Source organism: Ceratotherium simum, unplaced genomic scaffold (genome assembly GCF_057802395.1).
Source record: "Ceratotherium simum simum isolate JZ-2026a unplaced genomic scaffold, ASM5780239v1 HiC_scaffold_45, whole genome shotgun sequence".
NCBI classification, from domain to species: domain Eukaryota; kingdom Metazoa; phylum Chordata; class Mammalia; order Perissodactyla; family Rhinocerotidae; genus Ceratotherium; species Ceratotherium simum.
Window position 1 is genome coordinate 358,048 of NW_028261261.1, and position 16,168 is coordinate 374,215.

Consider the following 16,168-nt stretch of genomic DNA (forward strand, 5'->3'; position numbering starts at 1 on the left):
AAACTGTTATAAAATCCAGTTTCATCTGTTTGTATTTACTTTCTTTAACATGTGTTCTGGAAAATTGAAATGACATAGGTCACATTGTGATATCTCTGTTGGTCTTGGTTGGATAAAGCCATGATGTGATGGTTAATTTTAGGTGTCAGCTTGACTGGCTGCAGGGGTGCCCAGCTGGACTGTGAAGCATTATTTCTGGGTGTGTCTGTGAGGAGGTTTCTGGAAGAGATTAGCATTTGATTCCATGGTCTACATAAACAAACCCACCCTCACTAGTGTGGGTGGGCATCATCTAATCTGTTGAGGGCTCAATAGAACAAAAAGCAAAGAAAGGCTGAGTCCACTGTCTCTTCCTGACCTGGGATATCCATCTTTTCCTGCACTTGGACATCAAAGGTCTTGGCTGTCAGGCCTTCAGACTTTGACTGAATTATATCACTGGTTTTTCTTGTTCTCCAGCTTGCAGATGGCAGATTGTGGGACTTCTCAACTCCATAACCTTGTGAGCCAATTCCTACAATAAATCTCCACTTCTATATGTTTATATATATTCTATGGTTCTATTTCTCTAGAGAATCCTGACTAATACACATGGATAACAAAGTGCATATTAAGTGCACATGGAGGACATTTCCCAAGGCATAGGAGGCTCCTCCAACCCCGCAGGAGGAAGCAACTCTTCCCATCCAGGCAACACACATGAGCGCTCACACACACACACACAAACACAAGTAATTTGAAAATGTGCTGAAGCTCAAACTTTCACTCTCTGCCTTATTGTTCATCACAGCAGTGATTTCTACATGGCATGTTATACATCCTTTGCCATTTATTATCTCTTTCCTCCCACTAAGACTAAATCAAACAGGGGCAGTCTGTCTGTTTAGTTATTTTGTAGATCACAGGTTTTATACCAGAGCTTTGCATGTAGTAAGTGCTCTAAAAATAGAATGACCAAATAGTTTTCCCTCCAAACTCAAACATATCAGGGAATGAAAAGTGTAGTATTAATAATTATGATAAGACAACAGGAGAAATATGTGCTGAAGACAGAAACGGGGGATTTAAAAGTTAAGATGAACTGATCACTTTTGCATTTTAAACAGATCACTGTGACTAGAATCTCATGATTTTATTACGAGGAGAAAGGATTTGGAATCTTAAACTATTCTTGCTAATTTACTGCAGTGTACCACTCTAAAGGTGGTGTCTTTGCATAAGAGTAGTTAAGTGGATGGATTTAAAATATTTCAGGAAGTGAATTTTTAATGTTTCAATTTTATATGTATATAAATATAAAATATATATTGTACACATAATATATGTGAGCCCTTTATGTGTGCAAAGCCATATGTGAACACTATTGTGGGAAAATTTGGAAAATCCATATTGGTCTTGTCTTCATGGAGTATCCAGTTTAGTGAGAAAGAACTAAATCTTGAAAGAAATAGATAATAATGCACATATAACTAAAATAGAAAAAAAAATCAACAAAGAGGAAAAATGGAGTTTTATAAATTGGCTTACTAGAGTAGGAGAGTTCACTGTGTGGAAATGATATTTTGTATGAGATCTGAAAGATGATTAGAAATAATTCAAAAGTGGAAAACCTGTAGGTAGATTCAGGAGGGTGGATGGGTGGTTTATTGATATCTGAGTGTGGGGTGCCAGGGTGTCCAGAGTGACACCCAGGGCTAGACGCATTATTAGCACAAACAAGTGAGTTTGGGAACACTGAGAGAGAAGCAAATTATTTTGGGGAAGTGGTTTGCTCAACTTGGGACCTGGTCATTGTGAGTTGAGTCCTCACTGATGCCGTGAGTGTGCAGGTAGATAAATGGGTCTGGGGGTCAGAGTTAGGTCTCTGCTGATTCTTTGGACATATTTGGCTCATTAGTGGTATTTGAAGCAAGGGAAATGTATGGTGTTGCCCCAGGAAGGTGCAGATGGGCAACAGGTGTCTGAGCAGGGCTGACTTCCGGGAAGGATCAGTCATTGTGGGGTGGTCATAAAGAGAAGCCAAAAAGTGCCTCAGGAAGTTCAGACAGGCAAGAGCAGGACAGTGTAGGGTGGTGGATCCCAAGGACAAATAGGCTTTTAAAATGACGTTGAAGTCCACAAGGTCACATGCTACTGCAGAGCATGTCAGACAAATCATGAAAAGTTCCCAGTGGATTGGTAAGAGACATGGCTTGTGAGGTTAGCAAGAGAAGCATCCACAGAATGGGGATGGGCTTGAGTGTGCACTGTGCAAACAGAGGCATTTGGATATATGTGAACTTTTCACAGCGGATCCCTGGCAGGAGGACAAGAGGAGGGGCATGGGGGGTGAGGACTGTTAGGAATGCTGGATGAGGGATTGGTTTGTAGATGGTGGAGATTTGTGCATATTTGAAACCTGAGGGATGATTGCAGTAGGGAAGTGATGGAAAGTGCAACAAATGTGGAGGGCATAATGTCATTGAAATTGAAGAATGAGATAAAAATCAGAGTGGTTTCCGCAAGAAAGAAATTTCTTTGGATATAACAACAGAAAAGGTGTGATAAATCAATTCCTTATGAGGAATATTTGTAGATCTGATGACTAGAGAGTGAAATAGTTCTTGTTTGATGGTTAACAAGTTATGTGTGAAATATAGAGTAGGTCAGGAGAAAATAGAGATTTTTGGAACTTGAGAAATGGAAAGAAATTGACAGAGCATTCAGGAAGCATTAGAGAAATGCATATAGGTCCATTGGTTGCTGTGATTCTCTGTTGGGATCCACAGGCTCCTGGTGCATTCTCTCTTCAGTGCAAGTGTCAACATGGCATGGCAGGTATTTGAAATCATCTGAAGTGGGCGGCTTGCAAGGCAGATATAATGGCAATAAGGAATCTGCGAGTATGGTCAGTGGATGATTGAAATGATGGACTGTGGAATGCAGGATTAATAGAGAGGAGTAGGAGAAGAGAAGCAAGAGGGTTGTGAAGATATGCTTACTGGAGTAACATACTTTCTCGAAGAATGGTTACTTAGAGGGGAGTTCTTTGTGTCAAAACTGGAAATGTGGAAATTTGTGGTGGGAATATGGTGTTTCTGAGTTACTGATTTGGGAGCAGGAGAATTTTGGGTGAAGATAGGATCAGGGTGTGGAAGTGAATGACTAAGGATGGAATAGTGAATAATTTCATTAGAGATGAGGCCGTAAAGGAGCTGTGGAGTCCTTGGAACTCTGTGTCCCAATAACAGTGGGCTGTGGGGCACCAGCATGTGTGTATTTGACCATGACAGAGAGAGGAGGAGAGGAACGTCCTGAAGCAAGATGGCGGATGGAAGTTGGTCTGGATTTGACACTGGATAATGACCTTGAGCTTTCTCATGTGAGCCTTGTCTCACATCAGCTTGATGGTGTCACTGAAGCCTGTTCTCCACGTGTGGTCCCTGTACCAGCAGCATCAACATCACCTCTTAGAAATGAAAATTCTCCGTTTCTTCCCCAGTCCTACTTGGGTTGAGGTCCAGCACTCTGAGTTTTAAAAACCCTCCAATGATTGTGATGCACAGTGCGATTTGAGACACATGTGTCCAGGGAGAGAAGGAGGGTGGAATATCCACGTGAGCTGAGAACGTTCTCCGTGGATGGTAGTCTTCATCCTCCATTTTGTTCAAATTTCACATTTTATTTTGTTCTGAAAGAGAAAGCTCAAAAAATATGCCCAGACTTCATAGTGGAAACAGTAAGACCATGAAACTAAACCCCATCAGAAAACTAAAGTTCTACGCACCCTGAATCCTAAGTAGCTGCATATTCCAGAGGCCAGTTACTGGACTAACTGCCCATCCTGGCGGTGAGGTCAGATGCAGTCAGTGGGAGGAGACCTTGGAGAAGCCCCAGCAAGTCTGTGGATACAGTCGACTGCAGGGACTCCAGGCCTGCAGCAGTGAAGGAGAACTCTTAAGTTCTTTGGAGTCGCAAATACCTTTGAAACAGTCGCACAGGCTGGTCCATGTGAATCTCTGGACCATGCTGGGGCCGAGGGATCGGCACACCAGCCCTGAGCCCACCCGGGCCACTGTCCATATTGGGCAGAGATGAGTCCAGGAATGGGTCTGGGGCACTCACAGCCCCTCTGCAGACAACGGGCATCTTCTAGAGATATCAGGAGACAGACACAGAAAGTGAAGAAAAGCATGGGAGAGACTGACTGTGGCCTCGAGGACAGACGAGATTGCCGGGGAGCCAGAGAGAGCAAGGAGCCAAGAAAGGCATCCTGAAAACACAGTGAGGAAGGCAACATCGGTGCTGAAGAAAAGGAGAGTGATGCCGTTGAGAAATTCCCCATGAGACAGGCTTGACTCTCACAGCATCTCTTTGTAACATCCATCGTGATCTTGACGTTTCATGTTAAACCTCAATTTTTATTTACCATGAGTTTTCTCCTTTTTATATTAAAATTGATAGGATAATTGTAGCTGAGGAATTAGTGTTTTGAACTTAGATTTGTTTTTTCTAGAACTGACACTCAATGAAGAGATGATACCTACTTGAATGAGATTTGTCTTTTAATGTATATTAAACCCGATGCCATAAATGTTTATTATGATTTTGCATCTAATTTTTTTTTTTTTTTTTGCTGAGAAAGATTCACCGTGAGCTAACATCTGTTGCCAATCTTCCTCTACTTTGTGTGTGGGTCAACATCACGGCATGGCTGCTAATGAGTATTGTAGGTTGGTGCCTAGTAACTGAACTTGGGCCACCAAAGCAGAACATGCCAAAACTAACCACTCGGCCAGGGGCCAGCACTATGAATTTGCATCTAATTATAACATAAAATGCATCAATCTTTCTCTTCACTGTCACATGGTAATTCAGACATAGGTGATTTCTATATCATGAATTAAGTATCTCTTATCTGTTACCTGGCAAACTTGTGTAGCTTTGATTTTGGAATCTCCAGAATGAGCATACCCCCTGGGGGCATTATTTTCCACTTAGAGAACCTTGGCAGCAGGCTCATTGCCTTCCTTCCCACACTAGATCCAGAGTCGTGGAAATGGGTTCGCCTTGCACACAGCACAGAGCACATAGGAATTACTCCACAAACATGTGGTAAGTGAATAATTGGTGGCATCATCAGGTCATTCACAGAAGCCAGACTGAGAGAGAGCTTCCTTAGGTCAGGAAGGAGAAGCATTCCTTTATATTTGTGAGGTTTTAATTTGTAACATTGTAATGTGAACAGCAAGTATACTATTTTTATCAAAATTGTGTTCTGAAGGATTTCAAAAATCTCTAAATCTCAGAGTAGAGAAAAATCAATCTCTGTGAATCTGTTACTTGCTTCAAAGATTGTCAACTCGTATACCATCTGGCTTTGTTTATCCTCACACCAAGACCCCAAGAATTAACCAGCTGAGAAGGCTGAGAGCGCATCATTTCAGCTGTAAATATTTCCGTTTCTGGTACAGATGAGGGAATCTTGGAACACAAACAAAATAACATTATCACAAACAAAAATAAAAATGTCATTCGGATAATCAACTATCTAGTCAGTATCCAAAGTCTCCCAGTTTAGTCAAGGTTATTTCCTGGTTTTACATTTTCTTTGAGTCAGGATCTTAATGAAACCCTTCTTTTGAAATTGGTTCATCTGTTTCTGAAGTCACTTTTAATCTCTTGTTGGTTCATGCATCTTGGGATTTGGGTGGAATATGAGTGTGTGTGTTTGTGTGTCTACACCGATGTATGAATTCTTTCTTTCCTGGATGGGAGTGCCCTGAAAGGAAGGACCTGGGCTGTGGGAACCAGGATTTCTACTCTGCTTCTGGCTGAACTGAAAAGGCCTCCCTGGGTGACACTTGCAGCCTTCAGAAAGGAGGGGGAAGAAGTACCAAGGAATTCAAGACAATGGCCCTTGTCTTACAGGGTGTTTCCAGGGCATGATGTTCAAAATGCTGGGTGCTAAGCCTTTAGGTCCAGGTCGTTGGGTGGGTTCTCGGCATGGGCTCTGAGCAGTGTCTGTTCACCACCCACGTGGGGAGCATTTCAGTATTTTCATTGGTAAGGTTGTGTGTGTTGTGTCTGTGGTGTCTAAGATTGGTGGCATTCCCCTGCTGGACCCACTTCTATACCTGCCCCTCTCCTGCCTCATCTTTCAAAACTCCCAACAGGAAAGTTTCACATCCCTGTAACACAAATCCATATAACCACAGCACAGACTGGGGAAAAGAACACAGCCGTCCCAGGGGCTACGTGCTCTATGCGCTCAGGCCAAGCTGCCCCTTTGGGACAAGTCAGTAACAACACGACTGAGTGTGTAAACTAGTGATTGTCTGAGACCATGGACCTGAGAACCTCATGGGCCCAGATGTCACCCAGGGCAGCAAGGGCTGGTGTGGGTCATTCCGTGGACAGGATTAAGGTCTATTGTCCTGGCAAACCAGAGCTCACCCCTGACCCATCAGGCCCAACGGGGGAGGAATGGCCACGATGTACATGACAGAGAGGCTGGGGGCCTTCTAGGGAATTTCTACCCTAAAAGAATCCTACAGTGAAGTGCAGGGATGCTGGGAATCCTATTTCACAGGGAACAGTGACGTTTATAGAACAAAGTCCTGTTGTAGGTTTAAAAGCTGCATCATGAGTCTTTCCCTCTAGATATGAAACAAGCGGGAAAAGGACTTCCACGGGCATGGGCCAGGATCCCAGGAGGATTCCAGTCTAGGCGAAGGGTGAACAGGGAGCCCTAGAGGCGGCCTGATGGGGATGTCCTGTCGGCCCTTAGTCCATCTGCACACGGTCTTCCTCTGTCCTTGTCCGTTCCACATGCAAACTTTTATCTTTTTACATTTTTTCCTCATTTAGTGTTGATGCAAATCCAGACACTGATTAGAAAACGGCAAGTTCCAATATCTGATCAAAGAAACCTCAACAAGAGAAGCAAAAAACATTCCTTCTTCCTGGAAAGCTGTAGAAAGACAGCCACTGTCCTGGGGAAGGACATGGTCCTGGTAAGTGCTATTTGAAAGACACCCACATTTCAGTGGTTATTGCTCTGCCTGGGCAAGTCCCTCCAACCTCGACATCCAGGGAGATCTGAGGGGCTGTCTCTGCTCCTGGCCCAGGTGAACCACACAGAAATGCACCTGTCCTCTGAGGAAGGGGGACTTGAGGGTTTCATTCAGTTGCCAGGGAGGAGGCTGGCCCTCCTCCCTTCTCCCACATACAATAAGCTGTGACCATACACAAGTTCTTAATTCAAGGAGGAAAGTCAGATTCTGTGTCTCATTTACATGAGCATAAGAAGTGAAAGAACCACACCACAACACCCAGGTTGTGACAAAACAGGATATAACGTAAGAGTCAAATCTACCATTTACTATTAAAGAAATAATATCACTCCTCCCCAATGGGTTAACAGTGGCTGGCGTGGAGATGTCAGGGAGTTGGAGGGGGTGGTGCCCTCCCTCTGGGGCTTTAGGGGATACCAGGGAAAGTCTTAGGATGTCCTCGTTCACTCAGGGTGGGAAGAGCTGGCCCGGTGCACCCCGAGGGTCCCAGTGTCCCTGCTGGTCAGGAGGAGCTGCACTTGTGGTCTCCAGAGTGTGACGGCTCATCACCAAGGTCATGGTGGCTGAAGAGAAGAAACAGACTATTTTGGGGAACCTTCCTGAGATTCATGGCACAACTCCCTGCCCCACAACACTCTGATCCAAACCCTGTACCGAGTGCTCAGTCCATCAACAGCACCCCGTTTGTCCCTGATGCAGGAGGCATCATTTAGCATCACCCATTTCAGAGGATGCAACTGAATCCCAGAGAGGAGAGGGGAGCGGCCTGTCCCAGGACTGGTCAGCAGTGGAGCTGGGATCCAGTCTCATGCTTAGCCCGAAGCTGTACTGTGCCCTTGGATTCAGTCGCTCCTGGTCCCAACACTCACTTGGCCCTGATGTCCGGTTCCTCTTTCTCATGAAGAGCCGCATTTTGCTCGCCTTCTGGTGTGCGGGCTCCAGCTGGCAGGAGACCCAGTAGCTACAGGACAGAGTGGACCTGTGAGCTACCAGGAGCCACACCTCAGGTGCCCCTCCCAGAGCCTGCCAGCAGCTGAGTCCTGGTGCCCCATGGGTCACCACGCTACGAGTTCTGTGGCTGATCAGCGAGCCAGGCCACAGGCTCTGGAGCTGGCCATCAGAGAGAGTCTGCCCTGCCCTCACCCAACTCCTGTCCCCTCACCTCTCATGGACACTGATGGGCTCCATGGCCTGGAACCAGGCCCCAAATCGCTCATCGGGCTCCAGGTCATATGCATTTGCAGCCTGCTGGAGCAGCTGGATCCTCCGGATGACTTTGAATTTCTGGGAGGAAGGATAGGATGCAGACAGGGCTTGGGTGGGGAACGCTGCCAGGGACTTGTGCGGAGTGAGGATCTGGTCTGGGGTCTGTGCTCACTCGGGAAACCTCCTTCCTTCCCTCTCCATTCAGGACTTGCCTGTCCTCACAGTTGGCTTGAATGAGTTCCTCATCCAGGAAGGTGTCCTTGATGCCAGCCCCTCCCGCACCCGCCAACGTGATGGGATGCCCAGCTTTGTGGATCTGACTCTCCCAATAAATGTAAGACCCAAGGGATGAGGCCAGAGAAAGTCTTGCCAGGCGAGGTCTCTGATTTCCACATCCCCACCCTCCCCATAGCTGCTCACCTCACACCATTTCTGGAAGTTGACCCGATTTCCCTGGAAGGGAGACAGCCAATGTCCATCAGAAACAGCCGCCTAAGCCCATAACCAACCCCCATCCCACCCCTTCTCAGGCTGCAGGAATGTCAGGGCCCAGCACAGGGCAGACCTTTCACAAAGAGAACTTGACACTGGGCCAGGCTCTGGGCTCCAGAGCAGGAGGGACAGGGGAGCTGAGGCCAGAGACCTTATGTAGCACACCCTCTCTGATGACAGACCGGGAGACTTAGGCCTCAGGGAGGAAGGGACAGCGGGAACACAGAAGTGCTTCCTCACTTGCAGGGGCTGATGGCAGTCCCCCAGGGGCAGGGCCCGAGGGGGAGGCTGAATCCATCTCAGACACAGCCTCCTGCAGCTCTGCAGGCAGGCAGCTATGAGCTTGACCAGCCCAGGTAGACTGGTGGGGGGCTTATGCGGAGCGTCTATTCACGCATTGCTAAGATGGGCCTGACTCCCCAACTCCCAGGTGTGGCCATGGGAATCTCATGAGAGGAGGTTTGCCAGGTACTGAGAGCTCAGGTCCCAGTGCAGGGCTCTCGCCTCCCAAACCTCAGGATCCTGCTCCCTGGCCCCACCTCCAGGCTCACTCACTTCCAGATCATCCGCCATCCCAATGTCCAGCAGCTTGAGGTGATAGAGGAACATGCCCAGGAAGGGGACGACACCCTGTGAAATCAGGGTGGGAGTGGTGAGATGAGTCCCACCTCTCAGGTGCCCCCATGGACCCTCCCCCAAATCCCTTCACCCCAGCCTCCTGCCCACCACAGACTCCCACAGAGAACAGCCTAGGACCCTCAGCGGCCTCCCCCCAGTTACCCCCTCCAGGACCACCCAACTTCCCCAGTCACCTCCCAGGGGCGGCTTTTGGCAAATCCCATGTTATGTGGTCCCTTCCCCTTCCCACTCTAACCCATCCTGGGCCCAGCCCTTCCAGGCCTCCTCCTGGTCACTCCCAGGGCAGGCATTTCAGGCTCTTGGGCTCCTGGAGCTGGGCTGGAGGAGGAGGAACCCCTCTCTTAGGGAGGCCTCCAGCCGTGAGGTGAGTGACCCCTCCTCTGACACCTGGATCCTCCCCCTCAGGCCACCTCACCTGCTGCTGCTGTCTCTCCTGGGCTCCCTGGGGGTCCATCTGCAGGGTGGCCCTCACAGATATCACCTCCTGCAGGGTCAAGGACAGGCTCAGGGAGGCCATGCTACCTTCCCCGTGTCTCCCAGGCCCCTGATCCTGGACCCTGGACATCTGGTGTCTATGGCTGCTCCCATTCCAGGGTGCCCTGATTCTAGATCACTCCCAGCTCCAACACTCCCTCCTCTGTGCCCTCAGGCCTGCCCAGGCCCCTAAGCCTCTCTCCTCATCAGGAAAGTGTGAGGAGGACTCCCCACACCTCCCAGGGTCCCCTGAGGACTCAGTGTCATCTGACTGTCACCAGTGCTGTCCCCTCCCCCCTCGAGGAGGAGGAGCACAAAGCTCCTGCACATTCCTCTCCCCCTTGTACCTCAGCACCCCTGTGAGGCCTGCACCACAGATCATCTCCCTCCATTTCCCAGAGGAGGAGACCAAGGCCCACAGAGGGGCAGTGACTTGCTCAGGGGACCACAGAGGAGACCGCTCCCCCACCCAGCCAGAGGCCCTGGCCCCCGGCCTTCACTCCTCCTCCAGACACACCTCGGACCAATGTCCTGTCCGCTGGACTCTCGGGGTGTGTTGAGGCCCTCAGTCAACATGAGCCATGGATGGAGAGGCACAAGGTGTCTCAGGGTCCCATGCAAGTGGCTTCTGTGTTTTCCAGCCCCCTGGGATTCTCTGACACCAGGCTGGACCTGAGGCCATGCCAAAGGCCTCAGCTCCCTAGGATCCCCTCAGGATAGTCCCTGCACAGAACTCCTCCTTCACTCACTCAGGAAGGGGACCCCCGTGTGCCACATCTGAGTGACAGTGTAGGGGCTGACCACGGCACTGTGTAATGGTGACATTTGCATCCTTTTTCACTTGGACACTTCTAATGTCCCTTCTCCTTTCTCAGCTCTCATGTTTGAAGTCTGTGGTCTGAGCCTTTGCACAATCCTTAGGCCCCTCCTGCCAGGGCCTCGATGGAGGCCATTAAGAATCTGTCAGGAAGGTCCATTAAGAATCTGTAGGTTCCTCGATAATTCTCATTGCCATCTGGGGCGTATCCTTGTCGACAAGGCACCGGGGGAGACTCACTGGTTTGTCAGCAGTGACCACTATCGGGCTAGAGTGCACAGTCCCAGAGAGCACACAGTTCTGTCCCAGATCCACCATTTGGCCCAAGGCTGTGCAGCCCCTGTGTCCACAAGGCCTGTGTGACCTCACAGTGCCCATCCCTGGGACAGGCAGAATGCCCTCCCCTGTGAGGTGCAGTGAAGACAGAAGGAGCAGCAGGGGCCTGGCTTCCTGAGGACAGACTGGGCTGCTTTAGGAAGAAAGGAACCCCACCCACTCCATCCACCCGCCAGCCTGGAGGATGATGAGGGCCAGCTGATGGGTCCGCATGGAAGCCAGACACCTGCTCATTCTGCCAGCTCTTCACCTCTTGGAACAGTCCAGGCGACACCACTGTATCCCGTGACCAAGGCCTCCTGCCCCAAACAGTCCCCACCTGCCCCTGCAGCTCACACCCCCCGCTTCCTGTCCAGCTGGACAAGACAGACCGTTATTTCTCGGGGAAACTTAAGTGAAAAACTTACCAAAGCACATCCTGCCTGGTCCCTCCCCACCTCACCTCCCGTCCTTCCAGTTCTCCAGCCTCCACTCACCTCCTTGAGAAGCTTCCTGCTCTCCCGGTGGCATGTTTGGAGGATGTTTTTAAGTATTTGACAGTTCTTCCTGAGGAGGGAAAAAAGGAAAGAAACACTGTGGAGTGGTTTGAGGGTAAATCCCTTTTGTTTGAAAACCCAGAAGATCCAGACAGCCTGGATGAGCATTTTCACTGTGTCCTCTGAGCCCTGAGGTGTCTGGGACTGGGGAGGGGGCTCTCCTTTTGTCACCTGGGGCCTCCATTCTCTTATTTTCTCAGCAGATGTGTTTTAAATAGTCTTAATTTCACGTGGACAGAGAGTTCTGTTGCTGAAAACACTTGAAAATCTTCAATTTGGTTCAAGCCATGATCTGTCACTTAGGGAAACTGATTCCTGAAGCAGAACCACTGGCCTAAGTTTTCAGAAAGACTTCAAGCCTGCCAACCAGGTCAGACCCTATCCCCAGGGTTTGCTGTCTCCCAGGAGGTCCCAACTGACTGAAGGGCAATGCCAGCCCTGTGGGGGGTGTCTGGTCCACCCAGGTGGTGCTCGCATGGAGAGAGGCCTACCCACCTGGACACCTGTCTCCACGTCTCTTTTAAACGTTGAATGGAGGGGCCCTGCAGAGCCCAGAAGATCGCATGGAGAGAGGAAAGGTTCCTCAGGCCTTGGCATTCCTGGGGAAGGGAAGAGAATGAGCTGTGAGGGGGAGCTGGAGCCCTGCTTCCTCTGGCTTCTGTCGCCTCATTGACGTCTCCTATCGTGGATGAGACAGCAGCTCAGGGACCCGGGAAAGGCACAGCTGGAACCTGATGAGGAATACTTCCAGGGAGGAGGATTTTAGCTCAAGCCAAGAAAGGAGCCCAGGAAGGGATGAGCTTCCCAGCACAGGGACCAGGAGTCAGGTCATCGAGGCCTGGCAGGAGGGGCCTAAGGATTGTGCAAAGGCTCAGACCACGGACTTCAAACATGAGAGCTGATAAAGGAGAAGGGGCAGTTCCCCCGACTCCAAAGAGGGGCTCCCAGGGCCTCCCACATCTTACCTTGGCCACCTGGATCCAGAGCTCCACCACCCTGGCCCTGTCCTGGGCCGTCATGCTCGGGTCCCCAATGCAGGTGGTGATGATACATTCGACCACTCTGTTAAAGTGGGTCATGGTGGCATGGATGGTCGGTGCCAGGTGCTCAATGCCCCTGTTGTCACCCTGGGACCAGATGGAGTCCAGGAATTCGTGGGGCCTCACTGTCTTGAAGAGCTCCTGGGGAGGACAGGGAGTGTCACCCAGCCCTGCCACAGCCTAGCTCAGCTTCCGCAGCCCCAGTCCCAGGCCAGGTCAGTGTGAGAGCTGGAGCTCAGGAAGCTGAGAATGTGGCCTGAGGCTTGTGGGAGTCCCTGGGTGTTGCCTGTGTCCCCTGAGGGCACCCAGCACAGGATGACCCAGGAACCCATACTGTGGCGCAGGGAAGTGGCATTTGCTCGCCGCCCAGTCTCACTTCCTCCAAGCACCAGAACTCGGCTCCTGCTTGACCATCTCTAGGGGCATCTTCCACCCATTCTGACCATCCTGGGGTCTGACTCCTCTTTCAGATGCACATTCCCCCAAGGCAGCAACAACCACGGGCTTTGTTTGTCTGCCTTGTAGTCATGTACACATGAGGTGCCTAATTAGTGCTGAGGCTGTTGAGGCCTCCTGGGCAAATGAGTGAACTACCCAAGGACGAGACAGCACTTCAGTGTGCTCCCCTCCCCCACCAAAGCGCAGACTCTGCCCAACATCCTCTCTGCTCGCCCTCATCCACCTGCACAGCCACTCTGCATGGCAGCTGTTCTCAGAGTCCACCCCTACTGTCCACATGAGGACAGCAAAGGCTGGGGAGTTAAGAAGGCTGCTCAGGTCACATGAGGGTAAGTGGGGAAGCAAGAGGTTGGACCGAGATCATGGGATTCTGGATCAGGAAATGGCAGGTCTGGGGCAGCTGATGGCACAGGGAAGGCCGGCCCCACCTGCCCTGAGAGCCCCGCTGCTCACCACATCCATCAGTGTCAACTGCTCTGCCACCAGCCGGGGAGGGAACTCCAAGAAGTCAGGCTTCTCCTCCCTCAGCAGGTTCTTGGTGGTCACGTCCCAGGGGCAGGCAGGCTCTGGGGCTGGATCTGGCTCTGCTGTTATCTCTCCAGGTGGAGGGAGGATTCTCCCTGGAGCCAATGGTCCAGCTGGCTCCAGCTCAGGAGCTGGCACTGGGGCTGGAGCTGATGTTGGTGATGGCTCTGGCCCTGGAGGGACTGATGGAGGTGACACTGGCTCCAGCTCTAGCACAGGTGGTGGAACTAGAGCTGGAGCTGGATCTAGCCGTGGAGCTGGCCCTTGCTCTGGCTCTGGAGCTGGAGGGAGCTCTGGAGATGGTACTGCAGCAGGAGAAAGAAACAGTTTCACTCAAGTAGCTGACTTCCCCTGTCCTGTCAAAGCCAGGAAAGACCCCACTGCCTTGAAGTGAACCAAGCCTCTGAACACTCTGCAAATTGTCATCCCAGACTGCAGTCGCCTCACCTTCCAGCTCTGCCTCAATGGGCCGTGGATGCTCCAGCTGGACCTGGAGAAGGTAGGCGTGGCCCTGCAGCCCCGAGCCAGGCAAGCTGAGATGCAGAGAGGCCAGCTTCATGCTGAAGCAGGGATAGTGCAGGAGCTCCCAGAAATCCTGCCCTGGGTCCAGGCAGGTTCCCACCAGAGAAGAGATGGCACTAGGGGAGGCAATTGGGCAACAGAGTCAGAGGCCTGGCCTTTCCCTCCACACTTCTCACCCAAGGCACCCTGGCTTGGGACTGGGCCCTATGCCTGCCCCTCTCCATCCAGGTGAGAGCCACATGGCAGCCCTGACCCCTGTGAGGCTGTCCTGGCAGTGGCAGGCCTGCTTATCCAGCAGGTTGACACAGAGTCTGTTGTGACTCTCTTCCCACTGACACTCTTCTCCTGAAGGTCTGGGACACAGCCCACCCCAGCCCTCCATGCACTTGTGCAACTGGATTGAGCACTGAGACAGATTTGTGACCAGGTTGCTCACACACCTCCTGTTCTGGGCCTGGAGGCGGTGGTCAGAAGAGGTAGATGTGGAGAAGGGAGGCAGATTAAAATGGGTCTGTGGTGGGAATGGGTTTCTAGGGGAGAACTCAGCCCAGCCACCCCTCTGGTTCCCAGGGGTCCTGGCACCCATCCATAGCTCTTTGACTCCTGTCCTCCTGGAGTGGAAGCCACCGGACCTCTGCCTTCCCATGGGAATCAAAAGATGCGTGAGATGCGGCTTCTGACAGGCTCACCTCAGCCACAGCCTCCATCTCTCCCCCCACAGCTTGTTCTTTAGAGACAGGAGGCCGTCCTTCTGGACCCAAAGACCACTCACTTTTTTAGGTGGTCCTGCGCTCTGCCCTCCTGGCTGGAATAAGGGGAGATGCCTCCAGATGTAAAGGAGGCTATGAGGGCATCCCTTGGGATGGACGGTGGATGACAAGACCTGCGAATGATGTCTAATGTCAATGTCTGACTCTCAGACGGAAATTGAGGCCACGCATTGTGTCTCCTTCATTCACTGAGTTTACTGTCTCCAAATGTCCTGCATGCAGTAGGTGCTTAATCTACATGGTTGAATGAATGTAGTCCACCCAGAACCATCCCAGACACCTGAGTGGGCCTAGGGCCTCTCTGCTGCCCCAGAGATCCTTGACTGGCTACCCCAAGGAAAAGGACCAGGACCAGCTGGATGGAATCTCCAACTCCTTGACAGGGTGGTTTCCATGTGCTTTTCCAAACTCAGAAAGGCCGCATCTCAGAGATGGGTGAGGCAGACTACTTTTCACGGGGAAGAGAGAAATAAACACCATGAACAACCACAGCACGTCCACAGCCCTCTCTGCAGAGCCAGGCACCAGGTAAGCAGCCGCCATGGCTGATCCCATGAGTTCCTACAAGATCCCCATGAAATTTATCCTCTCCCACCCTACTTTTCAGAGGAGCAAACTGAGGCTCAGAGAGATTTGGTGACACTCCCAGGACACACAGCTGGCAGGGGCAGAGTCACCACTGTGCTGAGGAGGGAGTGGCCACTCACCTAGTAAACAGCTGGTCCAGGACCTGGTGGGATGTGTCTAAGGCCGAGTAGTTGACCATGAAGGTGGTGAAGCTAGAGATGTTCCTCCTCAGGAAAGCTGGTGCGATGGACTCTGTCAGCTTCTCCATCATGCCTGTCTGGAGGGCCCGCATCCTGCAGGCCTCATTGAAATTCACAGTGGACTCATCCTCACACTGAGGGAGAGGAGGAGGTACATACACTCAATGACATCATGGTGAACCAGCGGGAGGATTGAGGTGACTTTCTACCCTCCTGTGTAGCTGGTGGGAAGGAGTGGAGGTCCAGATTCCTTTGGGAGTGGGACTGTGGAGCACTCTAATGAGAAAACCCTGGGGGGTTCCAGGGGAGACTCAGATTTGAGTCTGCATTCTAGTAGTGCCTTGGTCATCTCAGAGTCCTGGGTATGAAGACCCCTCTGCACCCACACTCACCTCAGACCAGCCCTCTTCATTGATGGACTGGTGCACCTGTGTCCTCTCCAGGGAGATGGCGAACTGGAAACCATCTACCAGCTCCTCAACCATCACTTGGGTGCAGCTCTGCAGTGACAGTGCCCAGAAGTCAGGCCA

General features: G+C 51.1%; 1 protein-coding gene and 1 long non-coding RNA gene across 5 annotated transcripts; one reads left to right on the forward strand and one right to left on the reverse strand.

The window, feature by feature from the left end:
- Positions 1-6,820: 6,820 nt before the first annotated feature.
- LOC147911242 (uncharacterized) lies at positions 6,821-16,168 on the forward strand. Of its 3 annotated transcripts, XR_015551390.1 has the most exons (6): positions 6,821-6,995; positions 8,467-8,595; positions 13,945-14,078; positions 14,823-15,399; positions 15,479-15,835; positions 16,082-16,168. It is a non-coding gene; the product is annotated as an uncharacterized LOC147911242 (long non-coding RNA). The 3 variants fall into 3 exon arrangements; XR_015551389.1 differs by lacking the exon at positions 16,082-16,168 and having other exon boundaries at positions 6,828-6,995; positions 15,671-16,037; XR_015551388.1 differs by lacking the exons at positions 8,467-8,595; positions 16,082-16,168 and having other exon boundaries at positions 6,830-6,995; positions 15,479-15,638.
- Positions 7,348-16,123, reverse strand: LOC147911243 (ral guanine nucleotide dissociation stimulator-like). Of its 2 annotated transcripts, XM_087428400.1 has the most exons (14): positions 16,031-16,123; positions 15,579-15,772; positions 14,874-14,984; positions 14,027-14,217; positions 13,508-13,884; positions 12,521-12,736; positions 12,051-12,154; positions 11,496-11,565; positions 9,808-9,876; positions 9,309-9,383; positions 8,682-8,714; positions 8,218-8,339; positions 7,925-8,016; positions 7,348-7,618 (listed from the first exon to the last, which is right to left on the reverse strand). In XM_087428400.1, the coding sequence occupies exons 1-14, from the start codon at positions 16,121-16,123 to the stop codon at positions 7,503-7,505; spliced, it is 1,863 nt and encodes a 620-aa protein (XP_087284526.1). In that variant the 3' UTR covers positions 7,348-7,502. The 2 variants fall into 2 exon arrangements, with proteins under 2 accessions (XP_087284526.1, XP_087284527.1); XM_087428401.1 differs by lacking the exon at positions 14,874-14,984.

Excerpts from the sequence above, each read along its gene's own strand:
- LOC147911243 (XM_087428400.1), bottom strand. The coding sequence starts at position 16,123 with ATGGTTGAGGAGCTGGTAGATGGTTTCCAGTTCGCCATCTCCCTGGAG. Across the intron at positions 15,773-16,030 it reads ATGAAGAGGGCTGGTCTGAG|TGTGAGGATGAGTCCACTGT; the intron begins GTGAGTGTGGGT and ends CCTCTCCCTCAG. Across the intron at positions 8,715-9,308 it reads GGATGGCGGATGATCTGGAA|GGAAATCGGGTCAACTTCCA; the intron begins GTGAGTGAGCCT and ends TCTCCCTTCCAG.